Source organism: the organism of the source record quoted next, unplaced genomic scaffold (assembly GCF_019419815.1).
Source record: "Pyrus x bretschneideri cultivar Hongxiangsu unplaced genomic scaffold, Pyrus_bretschneideri_v1 Contig24, whole genome shotgun sequence".
Taxonomy (NCBI): Eukaryota; Viridiplantae; Streptophyta; class Magnoliopsida; order Rosales; family Rosaceae; genus Pyrus; species Pyrus x bretschneideri.
The window spans coordinates 1,871,707-1,897,358 of NW_025999546.1; the positions used below are offsets into that span (position 1 = coordinate 1,871,707).

Consider the following 25,652-nt stretch of genomic DNA (forward strand, 5'->3'; position numbering starts at 1 on the left):
CCGTCGCTCGTCACTCTTCACCGTCGTCAATTTCCGATCCCCACATTCACATAAAGCCTCACCTACGACCCATTTGCCCAACACTTCATCATTGGCTCCATCCACCAACGATTATACTCTCTGTCTTCGCGCCTCCTTCCACGGCAAGCCCAATAAACCCTAATTTGACTAACCTTCAAATCAACCGGTGCAAGAGACTAGGCAACGGTGGTGGGCAAATGATTGTTGTTGCGTTTTGCTTAGCGTAAACATTGTGCTGGGCTACGAGAGCAAAAGGAGGTGGCAGAGGCGGTTTAGACTTCGATTATTCGTCTTTAGCTTGATTTAATCGACCGTGGCTACAGGATGAGAACGGTAAAAGGAGAAATCTCTCCTTTGTTGCTGTCGGTGCTGCTTGGCTGCCATGGTTGGATTGCAGCGAGTTGCATATGAGAGAAGGGAGGTTGGGTGCATGTTGTAGTGGAGGGAGGGGTGGGATGGGATGGGATGGGATGAGGGGGTGAGGTAGGAGACAGTGGATCCAAAATATTTTTTTTTATTTTTATTTTTTTTGAATTTTAAAATATTCATGTAGGCCCATATTGACACATGGCACCCAATCATTATCCACATGGGCACCATGTCATCAGTTAACGGAGGTTTTGACGGAAAAGTTAACAGATGTATGAAAGTGTCCCAAAATCATGACTTTAGGTACCAGACTGAGATGAAAAAAATTTCATGTACCAAATGTTGAAAACCAAGAAACTTCAAAGTAGTAAATTGAGATTAATCCTAAAAAGTAATTTTGTTCTCTAAACTTTTTAAATTATTCTCAATTTTAAACATTAACTTATATCTCAACCAATTACCCTCTAAATTTATAAATATCCAATTATAAAAATGGATAAAGTCATCGTTTTCCTTCCTCGGCCCAAAATTCAAACAAAATAAAAGAAATTACAAAAAAAAAAAAAAAAAAAGACATTGCTTCATCCCCCACTTATAACGAGCCATTATTTTTGAACAATGACATAACATTATTTTATTATACAAATGTTAAAAATTCAAAATTATTGAGTGATTTGAAAAATGAACAATGACGAGTGATTCTAAGAGATCGAACCGTAAAAGTTGTTTAAATAGTTTGACAAATTGGTAGACAGACTATCTTATTAAAAAAATGCTAAAAAAATAAAAAAAAAGGAAATACGAACATTAAGAAAAGCAAAAAGAAAACAAATAAACAAAAGGCTGAAAATTTTCATGCAGAAAAAGGTTAAAAAACACATACCTCAATAAAAAATTAGAATAATTGGAAGATTTTTTTTATATTAGCATCTCACAAAATGTTAAATGCACATCACACTAAAATTTAATATTCAATAACTTATTTACTCCACCATGCAATGACAATTTTTGACACACCCCGACCTAGAAAGTCCACTTGGACCCTGAATCGAGCTGTGCTGGCCGACACCTGGAATGTGACGAAGCCATAAAATGTGATAGTGCATAAAAAGTGAATAAATTTGAATCTAAAAGTGTCTAAGTACCAGAGTGCGCTACGAGTGGGAACGAACCCATTTCACACGCGATGTCAGAGCATAAGTAAGGTGCAGTAATGTGGGTAAGAATCATACCCTCAAAAATATCCATCAATACTAAGATTCGCCATAGATTTTTGTCGATACAAACTCAGCAGCTAAAACCTGAAGGGCACCAAACAAAAGGTGTGAGTAAGCAATAAAACCAAGCTTCCCAAAGTTACTACCTCTCAAAAAGTAATGCCCCTAAATGTAAAACCCGTATCGTTTTCCATAAGACAGTACAACATATATACATATATCCAAACCATACTCGGAAATGACCAAAACCACGGTTTGCCATCACATCCACCACACATTAATAAGTAGGCCAAATGAACTAAATCAATACAAAGTGATATATCAGTCAGAGTCAGCTAAAATGACATGTACAACTTATCCGTATCTCATCAATCATGGCTAGCATATAAGTCGGAGTCACCTATAGTGACCTGTACGACTTATCCATATCTCGTCAATCCTGGCTAACATATAAGTCGGAGTCACCTATAGTGACATGTACGACTTATCCATATCTCATCAATCCTGGCTAGCCAATAGCTCAATAAGTATACTTGCACACGAGTCGGAACCACCTAAAGTGGTCTGTACAACAGGACTGGGTGTAAATAAATACGCTTAAGTGCTACGATCACGTGAAGACTGGGCGAATAATCGCGGGTCACCTACGAGTCGGAACCACCTAAAGTGGTCCGTACGACAGGACTGTGCACCTACCTTGGATCCAAGGTGAGCGTAAGGTGCGGGAGGTGAACATCACGTGAAGGACTGTGCCCTGGCCACGGGCGGGAGCACTAACACCGAGGTGCAGGTTTATGAGCTCTCAATGCATCTCAATATAACATGTGCAACTCATGACAACCAGTACGACCGTATCGAAGTTGCCTAACTCATAATTGTAGTCATGCTATAACGCAATTGATTCAACTAGTACCATAAACTCACCTGAACTTACCTGGGTGTCCTGAGTTCACCTTTGCACTTGAAAGCATTCCCAATAATTATATGTAAGTAATATCCATATGGATATATCATGATGCAATCTACTACTCAACCATGTCGTAGCATTTTCAATTATAAACAATATAGTGTGAAGTGTACAATCAACAACGCCCTACTCCCAAACTACTTATTTTCAAGGATAATTATTCATGACAACCCAATTAACACTAATTTAACTAACTAATTCATAAAACTAAAACTTGCCTTAACCAATTTCCTTCGCATTACTCAATTTCCCAAGCAAGGCTTTTGTCTCAAATATTTTATGGCTGTATCTAACGTCTCGTTAGACTGCCTACGTACCCTAAACAGGGATCAAGTCATTCGTAGTTCACATAGTACTTCAAGCATTCACAATAATTATATATGAAAGTAATATGCCTAATCAATTTAAAGGTGTCGATAGAACTCTCAATAATATGTACGATAAAAAGGAAAAGATGCACTCACCTGGAGTCCACGCTATGATTCTCTAGCGCACGCATCGAGGCGTCCTGAATGATTGGTCCTTGTGACCAATTATCAAATCACATCTCAGAACTCTTATCCGTAGAATATGTAATTCACATAAAACACAACCTCAACGACATTCTAAAATAGTTTGAGACCCATTGACCACAAGTCAACCGTTGATCAAAGATCGATGGTAGGGTTTACAACCCTGTATAACCTAACCCGGAAGATCCGCATATCAGATTTCCAATCCGCAACTTCCAACGATCCACAATATGTTTCTAGAATAACATATTAAAATTTCATTACGATCCAACGGTCAGATCTCCGCCAATTGCCTAAAACAAGTGGCCGTGAACATTTATTTTACTAACTTACAAATCCAATTCAGGAAGATCCGTACATCGGATTCCCGATCCATAAATTCCTATGATCTTTAAATATTACGTATTATAATGTACCCAAGTTTGGTGACGATCCAACGGTCAGATCGTCGATTTACATTTTCATCAAGCAATGTATCGTAACGAATTTAGGTTCCAACGATCAACCTATGTCATTCAAATAACAAAACTGAATTCAAGACATTCGACATAGCCTAAAAATAGCATTGGCGGCCCACTGGCCACGCGCCGCCGCAGGTGGCGGTCGGCTGCCCCGACTCGCCGGAAAATCCAACTATTTCCAAAAATTCTCAAACTTCACAGAAATGAATATCTCAGTGAGTGGAGCAACTTTCATACCTGCCACGAAGTCCAAAAGTGGACGGAAGATGGTCAATTTTTCCCACGAAGCCAGCGGGTGCCTAAAACTTCCCGATGTCGATTCGTCGTCTACGGTGGTCCAACGGGGTCAAGGTTGGTTGGGTTTTGCTCCTGGGATGATGGGCTACAAAGCCCAAGTGGTAGCATCGGCCATTGCTTTGCCGATTTGCCGAAAAATCGAAAAGGGTGGCCGGAGCACCATTGATTTTCGTCAACTTTCGTGGCCTCAAACCTCCACATCCCATGGTTAATCAAGGTGGTTCTTGGGTGGGTTTTGTAGAGGGGAATGAGAGCTTCAAGATGATGGTGGTGGCATCGAAAAACTCCACCGGAGTTGGCCGGAATCGGCCTTGGAAAATGGGTGGTCGCGAGTGGGAAAAACCACGGGAAAAGCTGGGATTTTTTTTTTCTTTTTCTTTCTTTCCTTTTTCTGATTGGGCTTCACCTTAAATAACCAATTTCTGATTGGGGATTTAATTTAATTAACACTAAACCTTGAATAACCAATTTCGAACGTCCGTAACTATACCGTTATAATCCGGACTTGCAAACGGCTTTCGCCTATGCGTTCACATCCACGAGTATTACGAGAATATTGTAAAAGAATAAGTCATACGTCTCTCTAGACGATGGTTAACAGAAGTCAAAGTCCTTGCCTCTAGGGCAATTTCGTAAATTCACGCTTTTAAAATAAAATAAAAACGTAAAATTTGGAACGGGTTGTTACAATTTTGACCGTATTAGGTAAAAAAAAATAAAAAAATTCTAAATACACTCCAAATCACTTTTAGTGTATTATTTATCTTCTCAACTATCCAAACCCTCTCATCCTCCATTGTTAAACAAAACCCTAACCAATGAAACTACAAACATGTTGGTTGAGAAAAATTGCTTTTGATGAATGGAACACACAATCGATGTTTCGAAAGCTTCACATAAGATAAGACTTCATATTTTTCATTGTTTTAGTGATTTCGACGACATCTATAATTATTTAATTTTGCATTTGTTGCATTATTTAACGTTCTATATTTATATTCATCTTTTAGGGATCACAAGGATTACATGAAGAATTAAACACCTAAATTACCACCAAATATTAAAAACAGATGAGATGGGTTTTAATGGTGGAATTGAAAAAAAAAACCCATATATGATTTAAATCCTAGGCGAAATTTTTGTCAAATTCCAGTTGGCATTTTTTAACCAAATTAAAAGCTTTATCTCTAACATTTGAGTGCCCATTGCGGATACAAAATGAAACCCCTCCCACGAGACAATATCATCATCCTGAATTGCTTATGAATAGCTGAGGAATTGGGAAGATTGCATTGCATGCAATTGTTGCATAATTATTAAGCTCCTTCATATGTCGTGTCTATTCTTTATTTCCTTGAGTTTCGGTAGTGTGTTCGTATGTCATGTCTGTCTTGGAATAAGCTCCACCGTTGTCATTTATCGATGTCGGATGGATGGATGGATAGATACTTTGTTCAGTTGTTATTTTCTCGTGTTTAATAGGGGTTTGGTTTGCTTGTACTGCTTGTCTGGGAATAGCTATTACTATAGGCTAGGCCCTGCCACTTTCAAATGATTTGAAATCTTTGGGCAAACTAAACGTTCAAATGCTTAAATTCAATCCCTAAAAATTAAAAATGGGTGCTATAAGATTTGAGAAATGTGGGGTGTATGTAGAAAATATAAAGTGTATATTAAGAATGTAGGGTGTAGGAGTATTATCGGAAAATATGCGGGTGTATTAAGATAATTTTTAAGTGAAAAAACAAATGTGAGATGTATTAAGTATGTAGAGTTTTTTCAACAATTTATGGGATGTTATTATAATAAGCCTAATTGGAAAAATAAAATAAAAAAATAGGAATAAAATGAAGCATAAGAGGAAAACATATAGAAAAGAGATGAAAACCGTAGGAGGAGAGAACGTACGTGTGATTTCCTGCTATGATACGTTTCTTGTTTTGCATAAACGAAACAAAAATCCAATCCAATTTTTCCATCGTTAAGATTTTGGGGTTTTTTGAAATGGATCGAAAGTAAATAAAAATTGGACCTATTTCAAAATGTAATCTATAAAATTGGACCTATTTCAAATTTTCCCTAAGATTTTTAACCATTCTTTTCCTTTGAATCACCCATTTGGAAATTGGAACATCCGCAGAAAATACCCACTTGCTTAAACTCTCGGGTTTTGCTTTCCGGAGGAATTTTTGGTAAGCAATTCATTTCATTGTGCTTTGTTTTTAATTTTGGTTGCAATTTTGAAAATTTAATATCTTGATTTTATTTTTACTACCCATGTTTTTGCTGCCTGAAAACTTTAATTGCAATTGTATTTTGTTTAATTTTAATATTTCTCTATTTTTTTTTTAATATGATTAGCTTTTAATGTTGGTGTGAATTGTAGATTCCTTATTTATTTTTGCATGCTTAATTCAGAGAGTTGAAGAGTTAGAAAGGTAATAAAAATGAAATGCTTTTTTAACTTTTTACTGTTATTATTTTCACAATGCCAGACTGCAGCTTCCATTTTCCTTTCTGTTTGTTTTTACATTTCATGTTTATTGTTTGTCTGGTAAAAATGATAACTCTGTTTGAGCAAATTTGAATCCTCTGTTTCAGATTCCGGTGTATTACATTCGCGGTTTTAAGCTGGAGTGGAGGTGTTGGATTCACTTTGGTTGGGATTATCCGTTTGATACAGGTTGTTGGATTTCGTTAAATTGATCTGATGGCAACTTGTGAAGCAGTTGTTCAAGTTTTTTTGCGGTGTTGTGCCCCGCCTTTGTAGTTCCAATTCATTTTTTAGCAAATGCGGTCCAGTGATTTCGTCTAAGTACCATGTAAAAGTTCAGAGTAGACACTCTGGGTATTCATGCCCCGTCTTTTGTATTTCTAAACCTGTGCCCGTGTCTCGTGTTGTTTTTAGGTTAGCAGTTTGGTGCAGCTGGCTATGTAGACGATTCGCTCTCTCTCTCAGTTTGGTTTTCTCTACCAGTTATATGTACATTTCTGTAATTTCTTCGGCACTGCACGCAGTTTTTTCGCTCTCTCTCTGAGTTTGGTTTTCTCTACCAGTTATATGTACATTTCTGCAATTTCTTCGGCACTGCACGCAGTTTTTCATGCTAGAAACCAAAACATACATCGACCGTTTTAGGTAAATTATCACTATATTAGAGAGCTAATCACTCGCTACGGCTTGATACCAAATCTCTTCCTAAGCCAGGGTTTTGTTTTCTTGAAGTACAAGTTATCAATTCGGTCCCCTCCCTTCAGCTTCAAGTTTGCTATTTTGATCAAATTGAAAAAGAAAAAGAAAATATTTAGGGGTTTTAGCTTAATCTTAAAATTAAACTTGACAAATAAGGTTAATATAAAATGTTACTAGGATTTGATGTCAGCATTTCACCAACGGTGAATTAACAAAAGAGTCATGCGAAACAACTTCTGAAATGAACTTTCTCACACTGCTGCTTTTCAAATAAGCAGAAATCATGCCCTTTATCAAACAACTTAGCAATCCAAAACTTGAAAAAAAAACATAAGTACCCCGAAATAATAAACCCCGAACGGACACCATATGTTTTCATAAGTAGAATACGTCATAAATAAAGATCGATCAAGAGAAACAATGTGTTTTTCATGTTAATTGAGACATGATTATAGTCAAAGACAACAACGTTATGATCTAATCTAGCTAATCAAACAAAAAGGTTGCCCCACCTTAATCAAAAGGGAAACAAAATCCAAACAGGAGAATCTTACATTCGTATACTACGGTTACTACCACATATTCTTCCCGCATTTATTATTTAATTCCATGAAAACTGTTAATTTCTTATTACGTATACTAATTTAAATATTAATATTAATATATTCACGCGTGAACAGCTATACCAGATAAATAACAAGCCGTAAAATCCAAAATTCCAGATATGGAAACAAAAAGCCGAAAAGAAAATCCATTAATTGGGCCCACTGTGGGCCCTCACAACACAGCAGCCAGCCATATGGCCCATTTCCAAATTTGGCCGGCCCATGACTCTTTCCACCTCGCTTCAAAAGGCTCCTCCTATTTTTACTTCCAACTCTTCATTTGGAGTTTGTCTCCACCTCCACCCTAATCACCATCACCACTTCCACGGTTCCACCACCGTCACCACAACCATGCAGCAATGTGTCGATGACCTCGTCAACGATATAGACAACCTTCACCTTGAGTATGCTTCTAACGGGGCCGCTGACATGACCATTACTGTCGAAACAAATCATAGCACAAGTTCGAATTCTGGAACCGCCATACGGACCACTTCAAGCCACATAACATCCACCACCAAACCCCACGCGCCGCCACGCGATCCATGCTGGGATGCGATCCAATTCAAGAAGTCTGATGGCAAGGGGCTCAGCCTCGATAACCTCGGCCTCCTGCGCCGCCTTGGGAGCGGCGACATAGGGAATGTGTACCTTGTGGAGTTGGAGGGTAGTGATGGGTGCATGTTTGCTGCCAAAGTGATGGACAAGGAGGAGTTGGCGTTTAGGAACAAAGGAAATAGGGCAAGGGTAGAGAGGGAAATATTGGAAATGTTGGATCACCCATTTTTGCCCACGCTCTACGCCTGGTTGGAGTCCGATAAATGGTCTTGCTTGTTGACCGAGTTTTGTCCCGGCGGCGACCTCCATGTCCTCCGCCAATGCCAACCGGACAAACGTTTCCGTGAAGCTTCCGTCCGGTGAGTACAATTTGCACTATGACATATGCAATTTAATCCTACCATCTATGCATTTGTGACGTATAGGCGTGCATATGCTTCAATTTTCTTAATTATATTTGCAAATCGGTAATTATATAATGTCACATAACAAGTGGGTCCCAGTATTGGCTTGAGACGGGTTTCATAGGCTTTATTTTATGTCTCGAGTTTGAAAGCAACTTATATGATATAGATAATTGTAAATTGAAGAAATTATGTTAACTAACTTCCGTGGTTCTCAATTCAGTTAAGTCCACTACCAAAAATTTAAATTTCAAATGAATTTTTTGAAAATCGCTCATTCCACTGCTAATTAATCTATTTTTACAAGAATGAAATGTCTCCACGAATAGTTAGTGTTTGTTGTTGCTGCTTGAGTACAGCGTTGTTGGCAACTGCTTTATGTTTTTCTGGTGGCTGCAGCTCTTTGCTGCATATTTGTACTTTTCTTTTTCCTTCAATATTTTATTTACCAAAAAAAAAAAAACTTACACGATACAACGGATAATTTGTTATCGTGGCAACACTTGATCATGACCATGATCGATATTAATTTCCGTAATTATATGCCTTAATTAGGGCAAAATTTGATTAGGTTGCTGCTTTTGGTTACCACTCCAATTAGGTGACATTTTAAAGGGTTTTTAATTGGTCGTTAATACGGAAAATCACCCATAAACGGATCAAATAATATGCAATCAATTAATTATTTTTATTTGGAAATTAATTTTTTTATTTTCTTTGTTTTCATAATTTTCCAATTTATGTCCTTTTTTGTGGTTGAAGATTCTATGCATCGGAAGTAGTTGCAGCTCTGGAGTACCTCCACATGATGGGAATAATATACCGTGATCTCAAGCCCGAAAATGTACTCATAAGATCAGACGGCCATATCATGTTAACCGACTTTGATCTCTCATTAACAACCACCGATTCAACATCAACGGCTCAGATTGTTTCTGATCGAGATCCACCAGTCACCAACCGTGCCGATGATCCCAACAAGCTAAACTTTGGCATGTCATCATGCATCCTACCAAGTTGTATGGTCTCGCCCGCACCATACACAAACCCGAAACAAAAACGCAAAAAGAAATCCGGCCACCGCAGGGCCCTCGAGATCGTGGCGGAGCCTGTCAACGTCCGATCGATGTCATTCGTCGGGACCCATGAGTACTTGTCGCCGGAGATTGTATCAGGCGAAGGGCATGGCAATGCAGTAGATTGGTGGACTTTAGGTGTGTTCATATTTGAAATGTTCTACGGTGTGACACCGTTCAAAGGAACTAACCATGACGTAACCCTAGCCAATATTCTGGCTCGAGCACTTGAGTTTCCAAAGGAGCCCACCGTGCCCGGGCCCGCCAAGGATTTAATCGCACAACTTTTGATCAAGGACCCTTCAAGGAGATTGGGGTCCACAATGGGTGCAACAGCAATCAAACACCATCCATTTTTCAATGGGGTCAATTGGGCACTACTAAGATGCAATACCCCACCCAACATTCCCCGGGCGGTTGCTTGCCGGGACTTTGCCCAGGCCGAGAAACGCAAGGACAATTCGGTAGAATATTACTAGTCAGATAATAAACTCTAGTTTGTTTCAAAGCAATTGTGATATAAAATTTCAAATATACATGTAGCTGGAATTTTATTTTGTGAATTTTAATTTGAACAATGTCAAAAATTTGTTGATTTAATACGATATATAGTTCAAAAACGAAAATGATTTCCACCACTCGATTTTTTTCAGCCACCTGTGTTCATTTTTGTCCACAACTTTTATTTATTTATTTATTCTATCCAAACGTCTGGAATATCAAGGATGTGCGGGAGAAGAATAGAGGTATCTGAAAACCACTTCTCCTAAAAAAATAAATTGGAGGACACTTGTGCATAATGCATGCATGCAAATTGATTTTTATCGAAAGCAATTTGAGGGTTCATTTCTTATTTTCAAGATTATTTTATTGACATCGTGGTCTCAAACAACTGAATTGAATCGCACTTATAAATAGTTTTGTCAAATTTTATAACGGACGTCAATATTATCCAACGTTTAAAAACCGAGTCTAATCTTGTGTATGGGCAGCCACAACGAGTTGAAACTAACCAGCCGATCAGATTACTCCATGACATGACTCTTGGTTGAAGGGTGGAGACCACTGTGTACCTCTTTGCAAAAATTTCAACGCTCGTGTTGTTTGTTGCCACTGCAATACTGGTACCACCCATTAATGGGGTGTGTGTGATCAACTTTACATCCATCCCATAGGCCATAACCAAACAAAAAAACTGCTACTGTTGCAACATTTTTGTAACAATGGCTGAGCTTTCTCTGGATTGCTACCACGGTGCATCAGCGACAGCGGTGGCGGTTCCTCATCACACAAGTCACGGCCAGGAATCAACGGCGGCAGTGAAGTTGCAAAAAGTGTACAGGAGTTATAGAACCAGGCGTAGGCTAGCAGATTCGGTTCTTGTTGCTGAACAGCTATGGTAATTAGTTTTCATGTGAACATTTTGATCTCGTTTTCTACATGTAATCTCAAGGTTATATAACATGGGAGTTTTTGGATCAATTGGAGGTGGCAAGCCATAGATTATGCAAAGCTGAATCGGAGTACAGTTTCCTTCTTCGATTATCATAAATCCGAAACTGCAGCGTCACGGTGGAGTAGGATCAGTCTCATTGCATCGAAGGCGTGTTTCCTTATCTTCCTCATGGCACATAAACTTATTACTCCTACATTAAATCTTTCTCAAGCTCGAAAGAAGAAAAATTAACGGTTCATGTTTGATTAATTCTTTGTAGCTGGGGAAAGGATTATCTAAGGATGCCAACGCACAAAAGTTAGCTTTCCAACATTGGATTGAAGCGGTAAGCTTGTAATTAGAGTAACCATTGATTTCTGGTGTGAAGAAATCATCTTGGCTGCTCATTGTCGTCATGGTTGTTGCAGATTGATCCAAGACACCGTTATGGCCATAATCTGAACTTCTACTATGATGAATGGTGTAGATGTGATGCTGGGCAACCATTTTTCTACTGGTATATACATGATTCTCTCCGTAGTATTTGGTATATTTTCCGTATCTGGTCAATAGTACCATATTCGATTCAATATCTGCAGTTTATCATGTTCAATAAATTCTTTCTAAGATAGTCGATACATCTAATCTTAGATGATTTAGAAAGAAGAGTCTCTACCTTTTATAGGTTGGACATTGGAGATGGCAAGGAAGTTGATCTCAAGGATTGCTCAAGATCAAGGCTGCAACAAGAATGTATCAAATATCTAGGACCGGTACCATACTCCCATCCATCCTACGTACATAACTTCAGCAGAATTCCTAAAAAGTTCACTCGGAAAAGCATGGTTATACATCGCTAGACATCGATCCATGATAAATATAGGCATGACTTGATAAATATAGGCATGACTAGTTCTAGAATCTGATAAAAAATGTGGTGCTAGTAGTATAAATTACATTCACAAACACAGGATTAAGATTATAAACCCTTGTTTTTGAGCTCCGCATCAAATAAAATATGCTAACATTCTCTTATGCATCTTGTGGTGATCTTTTATGCAAACAAGCAAGAGAGGGAACAATTCGAATATATCATTCATGAAGGGACATTGGTGCACGGAGGAACAGGACATCTTCTTGATACAAATCTAGGAATGCAAGATTCTAAATGGATTTTCGTCATGAGCACCTCTAGGAAACTTTATGCTGGTTTGGTAAGATCTGATATGGACATCAACTGTGTTTAGGTTCAGTGTTTGCGACTCCTATTTGCAGAAGACTGATGGTTTTTTTGTTCGTCGTTCAAGAAGAAGAAGGGATCATTTCATCATTCCAGCTTCCTTGCGGGAGCGGCTACCTTGGCTGCTGGAAGACTTGCAGTAAAAGATGGAAAGCTCAAGGTACATATAGTAATGCATCAATCAGAAAATCTGGTACTCTAAACTCTTAATATCAGTCTGTATTCCATCTCTCGGGATAACTCGTCCTCTTAGATATTTAATTTATTATGCTTCTAGCTCCTAATTCCCCTTGTCGTAATTGGAAATCCTTACCCTTTTTACATCTGAATGCTATATGTCCTTTTGACTTTCAGTCCGTGTCAGCATATAGCGGACATTATCGTCCAAGCAACGAAAACCTTGGCAACTTCCTCGCCTTCCTTGAGGAAAATGGAGTCACACTTGATGAAGTCCAGGTAGAATGCATGCTGTTCATATTTTTTTAAATCCATCAACGATCAATAAGCTGTATAATGTATTACACATTTGTGCATGCTTCTAGTCTGGTTTCCTCTGAGCTTTCCCCATCTTATTCAGGTACTTTCTCCAATGGAAGGCAACGAGAGCTACGATTTGAGCAAATTGAACCAAGCAGGAAGAACAATTGGACAAACAAAAGATGAACAGCCTGAACTTCATGCTTCCAGAGTCGAAGAACTAAATCAACAGTCTGAATCCTGTACATTTTACACATACAAAAAGAACGTTCACTTACCAAAGAACTGTAACTAGGAATCTCCGCAACCTCCAAATAATTGTGCCGACGAAAGAAATATTGCAGAGGATCAAGCCCAAGAAGGAAGCAAGTTCATGCCAATTACGGGACCAATTATGTTCAGAATGGTCAACAGGAGTAGGCCAGGATCTGTTGCAGAAACCCTCTGAAGTTACAGTCACAAACACTGGAATTTGCAAACCTCTTGCCTAAGGTTCCCATCATGGCATCGAGCTCTGAACCTCCATCGGGGATCACAGCCTTTACATCGTGCAGGGTAATGTGACCGGGATTGTAAGCCCGTCTCTTTTTTATGCAAGTGATATTGGAGAAGGAAGGAATTGAATGCAGAACCTCGAGTGCATTTGTGAATGCTGTGAAGTGCTTGAGCAACAAGAAACTGGTATTGTAAGCCTCTCTCTCATAAGGGATGTGACTGCAAGTCACCGCAGTCAAGGTAAACAGTACTTAACAGGATTGAACAACCAAGTTTTTTCTTTAGGTAAAACACTCGCGACGGAGGGGTAATTAATCTCAGAATGTTACAAATCAGGGAAAACTATCTCAGAGAACATTAAACACCGAAGCAGTAAAAGAAATTAAAAGAAGGCTTCAAACAGCACACCGTCTCCCATTTATTTATATAGGAAATCATACAACAAGTTCAAATTGTACATACGAACAAGTAAAAGTTTAACAAGGACTTCATAGTCTTTCATGTCGGTGTTTACTGACGAAACACACATTAAACAAACTACGCCCACATTAAATAGGCAAAACACTAAGCTAAGCAGCCACCACAGCTTCTGCAGGCTTAGCTTCCGGTTCTGCTGGTGCTTCTGCTTCCCAATAAGCAGTCTTCTTGCCAGTTTTGGAAACAGTTTGCAGCACTGTCTCGGGTGGTAAATTGCTTTTCACTGTCACTTTCTGAGCATCGAAATCAATGTCATATGATTCTACACCTGAGGATGAGAAGAAAGAACATCTCCCATCATTATCAAGATAAACAAAATCCACACAATTATGGACTCTAAATTTTGTTAAAAGTTAGAACAATGATTAATCGCATAATCCCTGTTCAAACATACCTACTCCCAAACAACCTCTCTATTTGATTTTTAAATGGATTAACATGTGGGAATCGGGATAATATGCAATGCACTAGACCACCTAGGGGAACAGGGCGATTTCATGGCCTCTAAACCCAAGGTGAAGTATACACCATCTCTAAGATATAAGAGAACCACTACCTATTTCTTCCTTTTTCTTTTGAAGGCCACCAAAGTGATAATCAGTGCACAGAGCTTCAGTGTCAACGTATACGACAAAAATATATCGGACTTTCACAAGATCGAACCATCGCAACACTTAAATCCACATTCGTGGATATATTCACATGATTACATAGTTTGCCTATTGTTGTAACTTATAGCCTCAATTGAAATAGAATAGGTATTATATTAAAGAAGATTCAAATGATTTTCTCATACTAGATCAAAAAGACTTAAGCACGGCACTGAAGAGTAGGAAGATCAACACAATTGAAGCGGACAAACACGAGCTATAAACAAACCATCAAGTTTGCCAAGAACCCGTTTGACGGCCCCAACACAGCCTTGACAAGACATACCAACCTTGAGGACCGTAGTCTGCACCGAAAAACAATCAAACTATGAATTAAATACTGAAAAGAAACAAAGAACCAACATATACCGAAATTCACAGAACCAAACCTATGCTAACATATCGCCATTCTAACGATGATTTCAAACTCCCCATCAATTTTCAAGATATTCTCTTCACCTCAAGACATAATCAGTTTCTTTTGATTCTCTCAATTTTTATGCAATTCATTCCTATAAAAGCAAGAGACTTTTCAATCAAATAAATAAATATATATATATATATTTTTCTTCAATTGCTTTTGATCAGAATAAATTCCTAGCTCAGCGGCTAAAAGCAAAAATGAATAACTTGAAAAATATATATTTTAAGCTGGATAACAAGCTTAAACAACTAAATTTCCGAAAAAAAAAAGCAAGTAAAAGCATAATTTGCTACATAAACTGAGAATATTATTGTAAAACAAAATACAGGGACAGAGAAAAATTTCAAATCAGACCCAACACTGGTTCAACAAATTTATGTACTATCACACCCAAATTTGACTTACAAGTCCTTAACTTTACATCCAGCACCAAAAACCCCAATCCAATCCAATCTATTAAATTTCAATAAAATCCCAGATATAAAATTGAATTGAAAGCAAAGGAGAAGAGGAGCAGAGGTACATACCTGAGACGCCATGTTAGTGCTTGGGATTTCAAGAAAGCTGAGGAAGAATTGAGAAATTTTGTTATGGATTGGATGCTGGTGTGCAACTGGCGAAACCCAAATGGTATTTTTATAGTAAAATATAAATAAAAGCAAAAAAGGAGATGAGGAAAAGGTTGACTCGGATTTTTGTTTTTATTTTCACTCAGCGACGAAACGTAAAAGCGATAGCACGTTTATCATTCTTATCTTGCTTTTCAGTTACTTTAATATCCCTCCAAAAGAAAGATAATGAAAGTGATTTAAAAATTTTGATTTTTAATGATAAGGATAAAATAAAGAGTAAAATGAATAGTACTATGATTGACTTTTTAGTGTAAAAATGTATTTTTTCGTTAAACTGAACAGTACCGGAAATTTTTCGTTAAAATTTTCTAAAAGAAAAGAAAAGAAAAGAAAATTACTTCTATATTCCTCTTTCTTTCCTATTTCTTGGCTATATATTTCTTTATTTTATATTTCTTGGCTTTTAAATGAACATAGCAAAATCACTTAGTGTTATGATCGTACAAACTTGTAAGTGAGAGATATTAGACTTGAATATCATTAAAGGTGAAATTGAACTAGTTTATTATGGCTAGTCTGTTGTGAGATGATGGTCAAGGGTTGAGGACGAATTGTACGATGTTAGATTCTTGATATTGATGAATCGCATGATGTTGGCCAGGGAAGATTGAATTGCCTTTGCAAGTTTTTTCTGGCTCTTGAAATGATAAACTACTATGACGAAGTCATAAGTTGACCCCCTTTTTAAAAAAGAAAAAATAAATTATGGGATAAGTCCACTCCTCTATGTGAAGTTTACGAGATTAGTGAACCTTCAACAGAATTTGAACTAAAGGATTTAGTGAACCTATTCAGTAGGTTTAGCGTTCTTAGAACATAGCCATTTTTTTATCCAAAATAAAATTGACATGAAATGCAATACAACGAAATCAGACAAAACCTTGGAAACAAATAACAAGATAAATTCAAACCTCTTGTTAATCTTTGTAATTATGGTGTGGGATTCTCTTTTTTCCTTCGTTTGAGTTGAAAGTTCTGACAAAATTTTATTGAAGCTCAAAAAAAGCACCTTATCTTCTTTGTATGAATTATGCTATATCATCAATAAATATCGTACTTCTCTTAAAAAAGTTCAAATTAACTAGAAGATAAAAATTGCATCCCAACGTTAATTTAGAGAAATCCAACCTCAACCGATGAGTCACCCCATATTAATCTCAGAGCACACAGGCAACAGACCTAAACTGATAACAAAAAAAAGCTTGGATTAATCATAAAGGTTGATCACATTTCCGGTTTAAATCTATCTCAAAAGAGTAGAAATCGGAGTTATTCATTTCAAATTCCCTTTTTGGTGGCGAGTAATACGAAAGCATCCATATGGGAAGAGTGATTCATGAGGCAGGATGGAAGGAGGAGGTCTGAAAACAAGACGCAATGTACTAATTATTAAGACATTTAACCACTTGCAAATGAATTTTATATAATAAATAAAAGTAATACTACGGTATCTTAACCACTTGCAAATGGATGCTTTGGGGTTTCCTCCTGAATTTTGTCATCGTATTGCAAAATGTGTTACTACGGTATCTTACAATGTGCTAATTAATGGAGCATCTACTAGATATATTCAACCCCAAAGAGGGTTAAGGCAAGGGGACCCTATGTCCCTGTTCTTGTTTTTGATGTGTGCGGAGGGGTTTTCTGCATTATTATTGAGGAGGGAGGAACGGGGGTCTTTACATGGGATCCGCGTAGTACCAGCTGCGGTGCCTTTATCTCATCTATTCTTTGCAGACGATGCGGTTATTGTTTGTAAGGCCAAGGAGGAAGAGGTTCAGGAGGTTATGGAGGTTTTGTAGTGTTATGCAGAAGCATCTGTACAGATTCTTAATAGGGAGAAAAACTCCTTGTATTTTGGGGTAAAGTGCTCGCGGCTACAACGACGGAATTTGGCTACATGTACTAACATTCAGGGTCGTGATGAAATTGGTAAGTACTTGGGGATCACTGCAGATTTTGGAGCGTCTAAGAAGGCGGTTTTTGAGGGTGTTCGAGAGGCCTTGGAGGGGAGGATAAATGGATGGGCGGAGCAGTTTTTATCCCCGGCTGGGAAAGAAGTTCTTATTAAAGCAGTGGCTATGGCGTTGCCAAACTATGCCATGTCGTGTTTTAAGCTTCCGGTGGGATTATATAAGGAGTTGGAATTAGCTATAGCCAACTTTTGGTGGAGAGGAAATAAGGATAAAGGCAGCATGCATTGGGTTTCCTAGCAGAAAATGAAGCGAAGCAAGAAGACTGGAGGACTAGGGTTTCGGGATTTATTAGCTTTCAACCTTGCTTATTTAGCAAAGATTGGGTTGCGTCTTTTGGTTCAACCTGGTAGTTATTGGGACAAATTCTTAAAGCTAAATATTTTCTGGATCAACCGTTTTTGGAGGCAAAGTGTAACATCCCACATCGTCCAGGATGGGTGACCCATTGGAAAGTTCTCATCTGAATTTCCAGAAACAAAACCGTGAGGGTGTGGTAGGGGCCCAAAGTGGACAATATCGTGCTACGGTGGAGTCGAGCCAGGGATGTGGTGGGGGGCCCCTAAGGGAGGGTGGCCCGGGATGTGGTGGGGGCCCCCTAAGGGAGGGTGGATTGTAACATCTCACATTGCCCAGGGGAGTGGATTCTGCAACCATTATATGTATATTCCCATCTTTACCTAACACGAGGTCTTTTGGGAGCTCACTATCTTCGGGTTCAATCGGAACTTCGAAGTTTAGCGAGTTCGCTCGAGAGCAATTCCAGGATGGGTGACCCACTGGAAAGTTCTCGTGTAAGTTCTCAAAAACAAAACCGTGAGGGTGTGGTAGGGGCCTAAACGGACAATATTGTGCTACGATGGAGTCGAGCCCTGGATGTGGTGGGGTCCGGGTCAGGATGTGACACAAAGAGAGGGAGCTAGTCTTGGAAAGGGATTTTACAGGGCCAGAGGGTTTTGGAATGAGGATTAAGGTGGCTGAGTGTGGGATGGGCGGTGTATACGTATTAAGCAGGATCATTGGCTTCCATGACCTCATACTTTCAGAGTAAGATCAACACACAGTGAGATGCCGATGATGGTGGGGGATTTGATTGATTCAGATTCGGGGAATTGGAAGTTTTATTTAGTGCAGACATGCTTTGATGAGGAGGAAAGTAACATAATACTGGGACTGCCTGTTAGTGTGGCAGGGCGCATGGACAGAATAATTTGGCATTATTCAACTAATGGTGCTTATACTGTTCGGGTATAGATTGGGTATGGAGATGCAAGCCAATGGGGAGTTTGGGAGAAAGGGTACACTTCCGGCTAATAGGGGTGTAGTAGTAGGGATGTAGTAGTAGTAGGGATGGTGTTCTTGTTAATCCTATGGATATGGTTCATGTGGTCCAAAAGCAAATCTTGGAGTTTCGAGCAGAACAATGTGTGGAGAGGGGTGTATCTGATGAGATTGAGTAGGGGCAGGGGGAAACCTTTACGGGGCAGTTGTTTAGGTGGAGAAGGCCGTTGTTTGGGGTGATCAAAATTAATTGCGATGGGGCTTGGAGTGGGAAGATTGGTAAAAGCGGTTATGGGAGGAGTGGGAGGGCTGTTGTTTACCACGACAGCATTGGCTGAGGTTGCTGCCTTGCGTGTTGCAGTTCAGGTCTGCATTGAGTTAGGCTGCCAGAATGTGGAGGTTGACTCCATGATGCTTATTCGAATGATTAATAAGGAATATGCAATTGATGCTACTTTGGAATGCTTTTTGCATGATATTGGCTTGTTGGTATCTCAATTCGGAAGGGTGAGGTTTATGTTTGTAAAGCGGGATGGGAATGCCGTTGCTCATGCTATAGCCACATATGTTGCCTCACGTAGAAGTGTTTTCCGTTGGGGTGGTTTGGGCCTGGAGTTTTTATTTAATATTTTAACGAAAGATGTAAACGTTTCCGTTCATCTTTAATAAAGTTTACCCTTTGACCAAAAAAAAAAAGTAATATATGTCATTCCGCAATTCAATTACATTATGCGGAATTAAAGATTTTAGAGAAAGTACAAAGTGGTTGAACCAACTGAACAACATCAACCACTACAGTTAGTAGTTGGGGCGAATTTCAAGTCCGTATCTCACACAATACGTCTTGTGTTCAATTTTTAGCGTTGGTAAATTGCACAATGGTAGCCAAGGAAAATTGAGATGCATTTATGAATCTTCTTGACCTTAAAAAAGATGGATTGCCATGACAATATTAATAGTTGATTCTTTAAATAAAAAAAAAAAAAAATTCCAACTGAACAACTTCTCTAGGAAAGTAGCGAGTGGTTTTAGGTTTAGACATGTCAACTAATTTGACGCCACAAACACTAAATGCTTGTATGGATAATGGATGTGGCAATCGTACATCAAGAAGTTGCAGTACACACAGTACACAGCATCCTAACGAGCTTTCCACAACATTGTGCTAGCTTATCCCTTTGAGTTTGAAGTTTGAACCCTACAGAAATCATTTTCTTTTTGGTCCAATAAAATTTGTTGTATTTTTTTTTTCAAACACAATGATATATTTACATTAAGGAATTGACGGATTTTAGTTAAACCATGTAACAAGCTCTCATTCGACAAAAATCTAACCTAAGACCCCTCGTTTATAATTACAAATAAAAAGAAATACTATTAGACCATAATACTAAATGATAAGTTGACAATTAGCGCATCACATGCATAATACATAAATTGGTCTAGCAATGTGATTTCAATACATTGGACGTTGACATTAATGGGTTGGGCGATGCTGTCCACTCACATATTTTTTTACTTCTCACACACCTTTTGTAATTTATGTTCTTTGAGCTACTATAATTCATTTGATCTGACAATCAGAAAATAAAAAGAATATATGAGAAGTAAAACGGGCTATGTGGATAACACATCCTTAGTAGGTTATTTTATGCATGTGAATTGTATTTTATTTATTTATTTTTTTTTCGCAACAATCAACAAACATGCATGTACCACCTCAGCCATTCACGTTGCAGTATTAATCACCAATACAATTGTATTTTTTTGGCTTTGATAATGCATGGTTGTTGACATTAAACAATCATTATTAAATCTAAACTTGTTTATTATCTTATTATACCACCCTGAAAGCATTACTCATTACTTGATATTCTTAATCCCAATTATCTGGAAGATTTAGTTGAATCTTACTTAATATATAATAAATTTATCTAGGCAGTGGCAATTTGACTAATTAAAATGAACGGAGCTGCCAAAGGCGTGCTTGTGTAATAAAAGACAAAGTTACCAAAAATATTTAATTGATTATGGTAATGCACCATGAAAAGTTGCTTTTCGTCTTAGAATATTGTCTTTATGCCATCATGCCATAAATTGGATCAAATAATTAGACAGATTTAAACATTAGATTGAACTCAGCAATTTCTACCTACTTAGGAAAATGTCGTCAAAATCCTAACACAAACAAGCCTACGAAATTATAGGGCTTATCATCGAGAGAAATAATTTACGCACATCTTTTCGATTTTTAGTGTTTTTTTTTTTTTTTTTTTTGAAAAAAAAATGAAGCTCTATCATGTTAAGTGTTTTGTATTTGTTTTCACCTTTATTGTGCCAAAACTTTGAAATTATTGGGCTCAATACGTAGTTAATATCAAGTTCGTTCTTCTTTATTTGTTCTCATCTCCTACTACCCTTGTTCATCATTCTTTCATCATTTACAAGCACATAAAATGAGAACGAAAAATTAAAAATAAAATGGTTATCAAAAAGGCCTAATGTGTTAGTTTTTCAAGGTCAGCCCGCGACACTTCTTGATTTTTTTGTTAGTTTTTCAAGGTCAGCCCGCAACACTTCTTGATTTTTTATAGGTAAGGAGCTATTATCTAAGAATCATATTATGAGAATTATGTAGGACTCATTTACATAAAAAACAATAATAATAAAAATTTTGCACACATGTCACGTAGTTTAGCTGTAAAGGAGCCCAATAAAACTCATTTTGGTCATTCCGTGAAAAATCACTATTAAATAAGGATAAAATGACAAAAATATCCTAAGTTTTGTCAAATCATTTTGATCCATTGTTTATTTAATTGAGAGTATTTTGTCATTGTGGTCTTTATTTAACAAAAATTTTCATGGAAGAACTAAGAAATGATTGATTGTGGACAAACTAAGAGACAACTTCTATTAATTTCAAATACAAGGGATCAAGGTGAGGCGTTATGCCAATCTCAAGGATCATTTTGGCTAAAAAACATTTTTTTTATTTTTTTGAACAAATGATGTTATCTATATTAAGGAGGAGGGGGTAAACTTAGCTTCACAATGAGTTAGTAATAATGTCATTTAAACGATCTGTGGTTGATCATCTTGGTGAGCCAACTTTATTTTATTTTATTGTTTTTATCCCGTACTCTTATTTCTTATGTTTTTACTCTAAATTTAATTTCCTGTCTTTAATAACTATAGATTTTTTTTCTTTCAAATTTTAGGTTAAAATAATCGTAAACCGAACCGGAAAAATTGAATCAAAATTAAACCAATGGTAAGGGACCTATAATTCCCACTTCCAACTTTTGTATTTTGTTGATTTTTTTTTCTAATAATTTTGGAATCAATCTTTGTATTATCTATCTTGCTTTATTTTTACGAATATTTTGATGTAAACAAATTCAAATTCCGAGCAAAAAATAATTATTGAGAAAATTGATTTTAGTATTATTATTTTTTATGGATTAGTAAACAAATGGATGTGTATTTATAGTGTTTTGGATGAGTTTAGGTGTTGGATATGATATGGATTAATTAATAATATTGTTTTGACCTTTTGATTTAAGCTCTTAAGGGTTGCATGGTTTTTCAAAGGGTTTTCACAAAACTTAATGAGTTTTGCACGTTTATATTTGATCTGAACATCACAGACAGGTTGCACATTAGATATACGTTTCCACTTGAACATCACGAGGAAAATATGCATTAGGAAAATCTAACATTCAAAGCATGTATGTGGAAATTTATAAGTAATTAGTAAAAGTGCATATAATTGTTAGAGTGACCGTGGAACCCTAGTGCTTAAATTTGGTTTTCCAAAACCGTTTTCTTTTGTTTTCTTTACTTTGTTGATTTCTTTAATTGTTTTTATTTAAATTCATTTTTATTACTTTAAATCACAAAATCAACCTTTTCCAACCTTTGTTTTAAGTAGTTAATTAAGAATTGGTTTAAATACAAATTATTCATTCAATCTCTATAGAGAACGACCATGCTTGAGCTGCTATACTAGGATAACATTGTATTCTTACAAGTATTTTAAGTGTTTTTATCCCTACTTTTACAGGTGGTAAAAATCCTATCAACATGCATAATACATAATTTGGTTTATCATGATGATTTCTCTTACCGTTACAATCCATTGGACGGTGACATTAATGGATTATTTTATGCATGTGAATTGTATTTTTTGCAACAATCAATAAACATGCAGGCACCACCTCAACCCTTGACGTTGCACCAATAATCACTAGTCCCATTGTATTTTAAGGCTTTCATGATGCATGGTTGTATTATTAAATTAGATGATCCTAGTCAGTGGCAATTTGACTAATTAAAATGAATGGAGATGCCAAAGGCGTCCTTCTCCTTGTGTAAGAAAAGACAAAGTTACTAAAACTATTTAAGTGATAATGCTGATACACCATGCATGCAAAGTTGTTTTTCATCGTAATCTATTGTCTCGAGACAAAAATTGGATCATATTATTAGACAAATCCAAATATTTAGATTGAACTCAGCAATTTTCTACCTACTTAAGAAAATGTCGCCAATATTACAAGACAGTAAACTCAATTCAAGCCTGCAGAATTACAAGGCTTATTATCATTGAGGGAAAAGACATACGCACATCATTTTTTAATTAGTATCTCAATAGATAGTGAATATCAAGTTCATTCTTCTTCATTTATTCTCATCTCCTACCATCCTCTTCATCATACTTTCGTTATACATAAGCACGTAAAGTGAAACAAAAATAAAAATTGAAATTGTTATCAAAGTGGCCTAATTAACGTGTTAGTTTTCAGGGTCTAAACCCACAACACTTCTTGACTTCTTATATGTAAGGAACTATTACTTGATAATCATAATATGAGAATTACTAACTCATTAACTCATTAAAATGAAAAACAATAAAGATAAAAATTATACACACATGTCAAACTGTCCCAAGATTTTTCTACCATCCTATATATTAAAGAACCTACTTGTCCACCCATTTTTTACTAGTGTTTTATAAAATCGGCAATATCGCTGAAATATCAACCAATATTTCAGTTTTTCCAGCCATCGGCATAGATATTGTTGGGGGCTAAACAAGAACTTACTTAGAGCATCAAGTGCGAAAGAAACCCACACGATAACCCAATCCAATTTTCTCACAATTCTCCACTAATTCAACCTCCAAATCACTACACTCTGTACGATTGGAAAATGCTAAATTTCTACAAACTAAAAAATATTTTGAATACCTCATCGTTTGGGTTGGTTAGGTGAAGAAAACGAGCAATGCGAAATATGCAACAAAAGAAGGATTAAAAATGAGACAAATATGTAAGATATATTGTTCTCTTTACATTTGAATGAGCTGTAGAAAAATGATTTTGTGTTTTTATTTTATCAATGGGTGTAAAGATAAACTTACACATTGAATTGAGTTTGTGATGATAGTTTAGGTTGTAAATTTGAGTTTAGAGAGATATTGATGGTTTAATTAAAATTGATATGGATGTAAAATATAAGTTTGATATAAAAATAGGTCATACGAGTTCAAATAAAATTTCCCGATAGAATTTTGTTTCGGTTTCTATTTTTGGATCTGATTGCGGTTGTTCTAGATCTATTTGGATCAGGCCCATCATTTAATCCGGTCTAGTTCTATTTAGGCTCATCATTTGGACCTGGCGAGATCGAATCCCTGTAATTATTATTTTATTTTGCTCTATAAATTAAAATGATATTTATTCCCATATATACAACTATTGTAAAACACGGCGTTCAACAAGTTAATCGTTCTCACACCTACACTTAACCTTTTTATCTTTTATTCTGATGAAAAAATACAATGGAGGAAGAAATCGACATCATGGTGACTATGAAGTCGAAAAGGCAAATGTACCTTGTATGTTTTTTCAAGTTTTAATTTGACTCTTTGACTAGAAAATTTGCTGGATCGCAGCTCGAGCGATGAACCAAAGCCGTAACCCACCTGATTCTGGGTTTAAAGGTAACCGCAAAATGAAACCATGTGCAGCAGCACAAGCTGCAGGAAAAAAAGGGCAATTTGCTGAAGTGATCGCTCTAATTGTATCTCCACGTTTTAATTATTTTATTTGGGTTGCTAACTTCACGGTAGAGTACTCGGCTTTTAAGCGCTGCTAGCATCCTTTACACATATGTATGAAGCAAAGATTCATCCATACCATCTTTTACACATTGGTTGTAGAATTGATTAGTTTTTAATTACAGCAACATATTGATCATATCTAGACCGAAACAATGGTGACATAACAACCACACAATGATGATAAATGATGATATGCTAAAAAATGATCATTTCTGCAATTAAATGTAAAAAAGTCACCATTCCAGCTAATTTTCAAAAAAGAAAAGGTCTGTTATGTGTTACAGGGTGCCAAAGCATATTTAGATCATGTTAAGAGTGATATTCAAATTTTATTTGTAATGTATAAATTTTTATAACATTAATTTCAGTGTAGAATTTTAAAGTTGTATTGGAGCTGATGTCGCATCACGTTGGCTTTGATCTAGTAATTTGTTTATTGGTTGAATTATACGGCAGCTAAATAGTTGAGATTTAAAATAGAATATTTTATAATTGTAGAAATCAAATCTAACAATAAAAATACTTGTATCATTGAACGTTATTCAACATTAAAGTCGGACGCTCCATCTAGTTGCTCTTTATTTTATGTTATTTTTATCCTATTCTCGGACATTTGTTACCCCAAATCCACTGATATACGGTGACAATTCATTTGGTAAAGTTGGTGTTTTATATTTTGTTGAAGTTTCTTTGAATTGTGAACCTCTTGAATTTATCCAAAATGTCCTAGTTGATGTTTGTATCAATTTTCAATATTCTAA

General features: G+C 36.7%; 2 protein-coding genes and 1 pseudogene across 2 annotated transcripts; 2 read left to right on the plus strand and 1 right to left on the minus strand.

Moving 5' to 3' along the window:
* The first annotated feature begins 7,743 nt into the window (after window positions 1-7,743).
* Window positions 7,744-10,265, plus strand: LOC103928670 (serine/threonine-protein kinase D6PK-like). The gene is made up of 2 exons (XM_009337747.3): window positions 7,744-8,559; window positions 9,367-10,265. Exons 1-2 carry the CDS (start codon window positions 7,865-7,867, stop codon window positions 10,157-10,159), a joined length of 1,488 nt encoding a protein of 495 aa, XP_009336022.2. The 5' UTR covers window positions 7,744-7,864; the 3' UTR covers window positions 10,160-10,265.
* A 483-nt stretch (window positions 10,266-10,748) lies between these two features.
* LOC103928651 lies at window positions 10,749-13,618 on the plus strand (annotated as a pseudogene).
* Window positions 13,619-13,721: 103 nt separating this feature from the next.
* On the minus strand, window positions 13,722-15,560 carry LOC103928650 (copper transport protein ATX1-like). The gene is made up of 3 exons (XM_009337730.3): window positions 15,406-15,560; window positions 14,684-14,759; window positions 13,722-14,072 (listed from the first exon to the last, which is right to left on the minus strand). The coding sequence occupies exons 1-3, from the start codon at window positions 15,415-15,417 to the stop codon at window positions 13,897-13,899; spliced, it is 264 nt and encodes an 87-aa protein (XP_009336005.2). The 5' UTR covers window positions 15,418-15,560; the 3' UTR covers window positions 13,722-13,896.
* Window positions 15,561-25,652: the final 10,092 nt, after the last annotated feature.

Bases quoted from the DNA above. Each gene is read 5' to 3' on its own strand.
- LOC103928670 (XM_009337747.3), top strand. From the start codon at position 7,865: ATGACTCTTTCCACCTCGCTTCAAAAGGCTCCTCCTATTTTTACTTCC. The intron at 8,560-9,366 runs GTGAGTACAATT...TTGTGGTTGAAG, and splicing joins TTCCGTGAAGCTTCCGTCCG to ATTCTATGCATCGGAAGTAG.
- LOC103928650 (XM_009337730.3), bottom strand. The intron at 14,073-14,683 runs GTTTGTTTATAG...TCTCATCCTCAG, and splicing joins GGTTCTTGGCAAACTTGATG to GTGTAGAATCATATGACATT.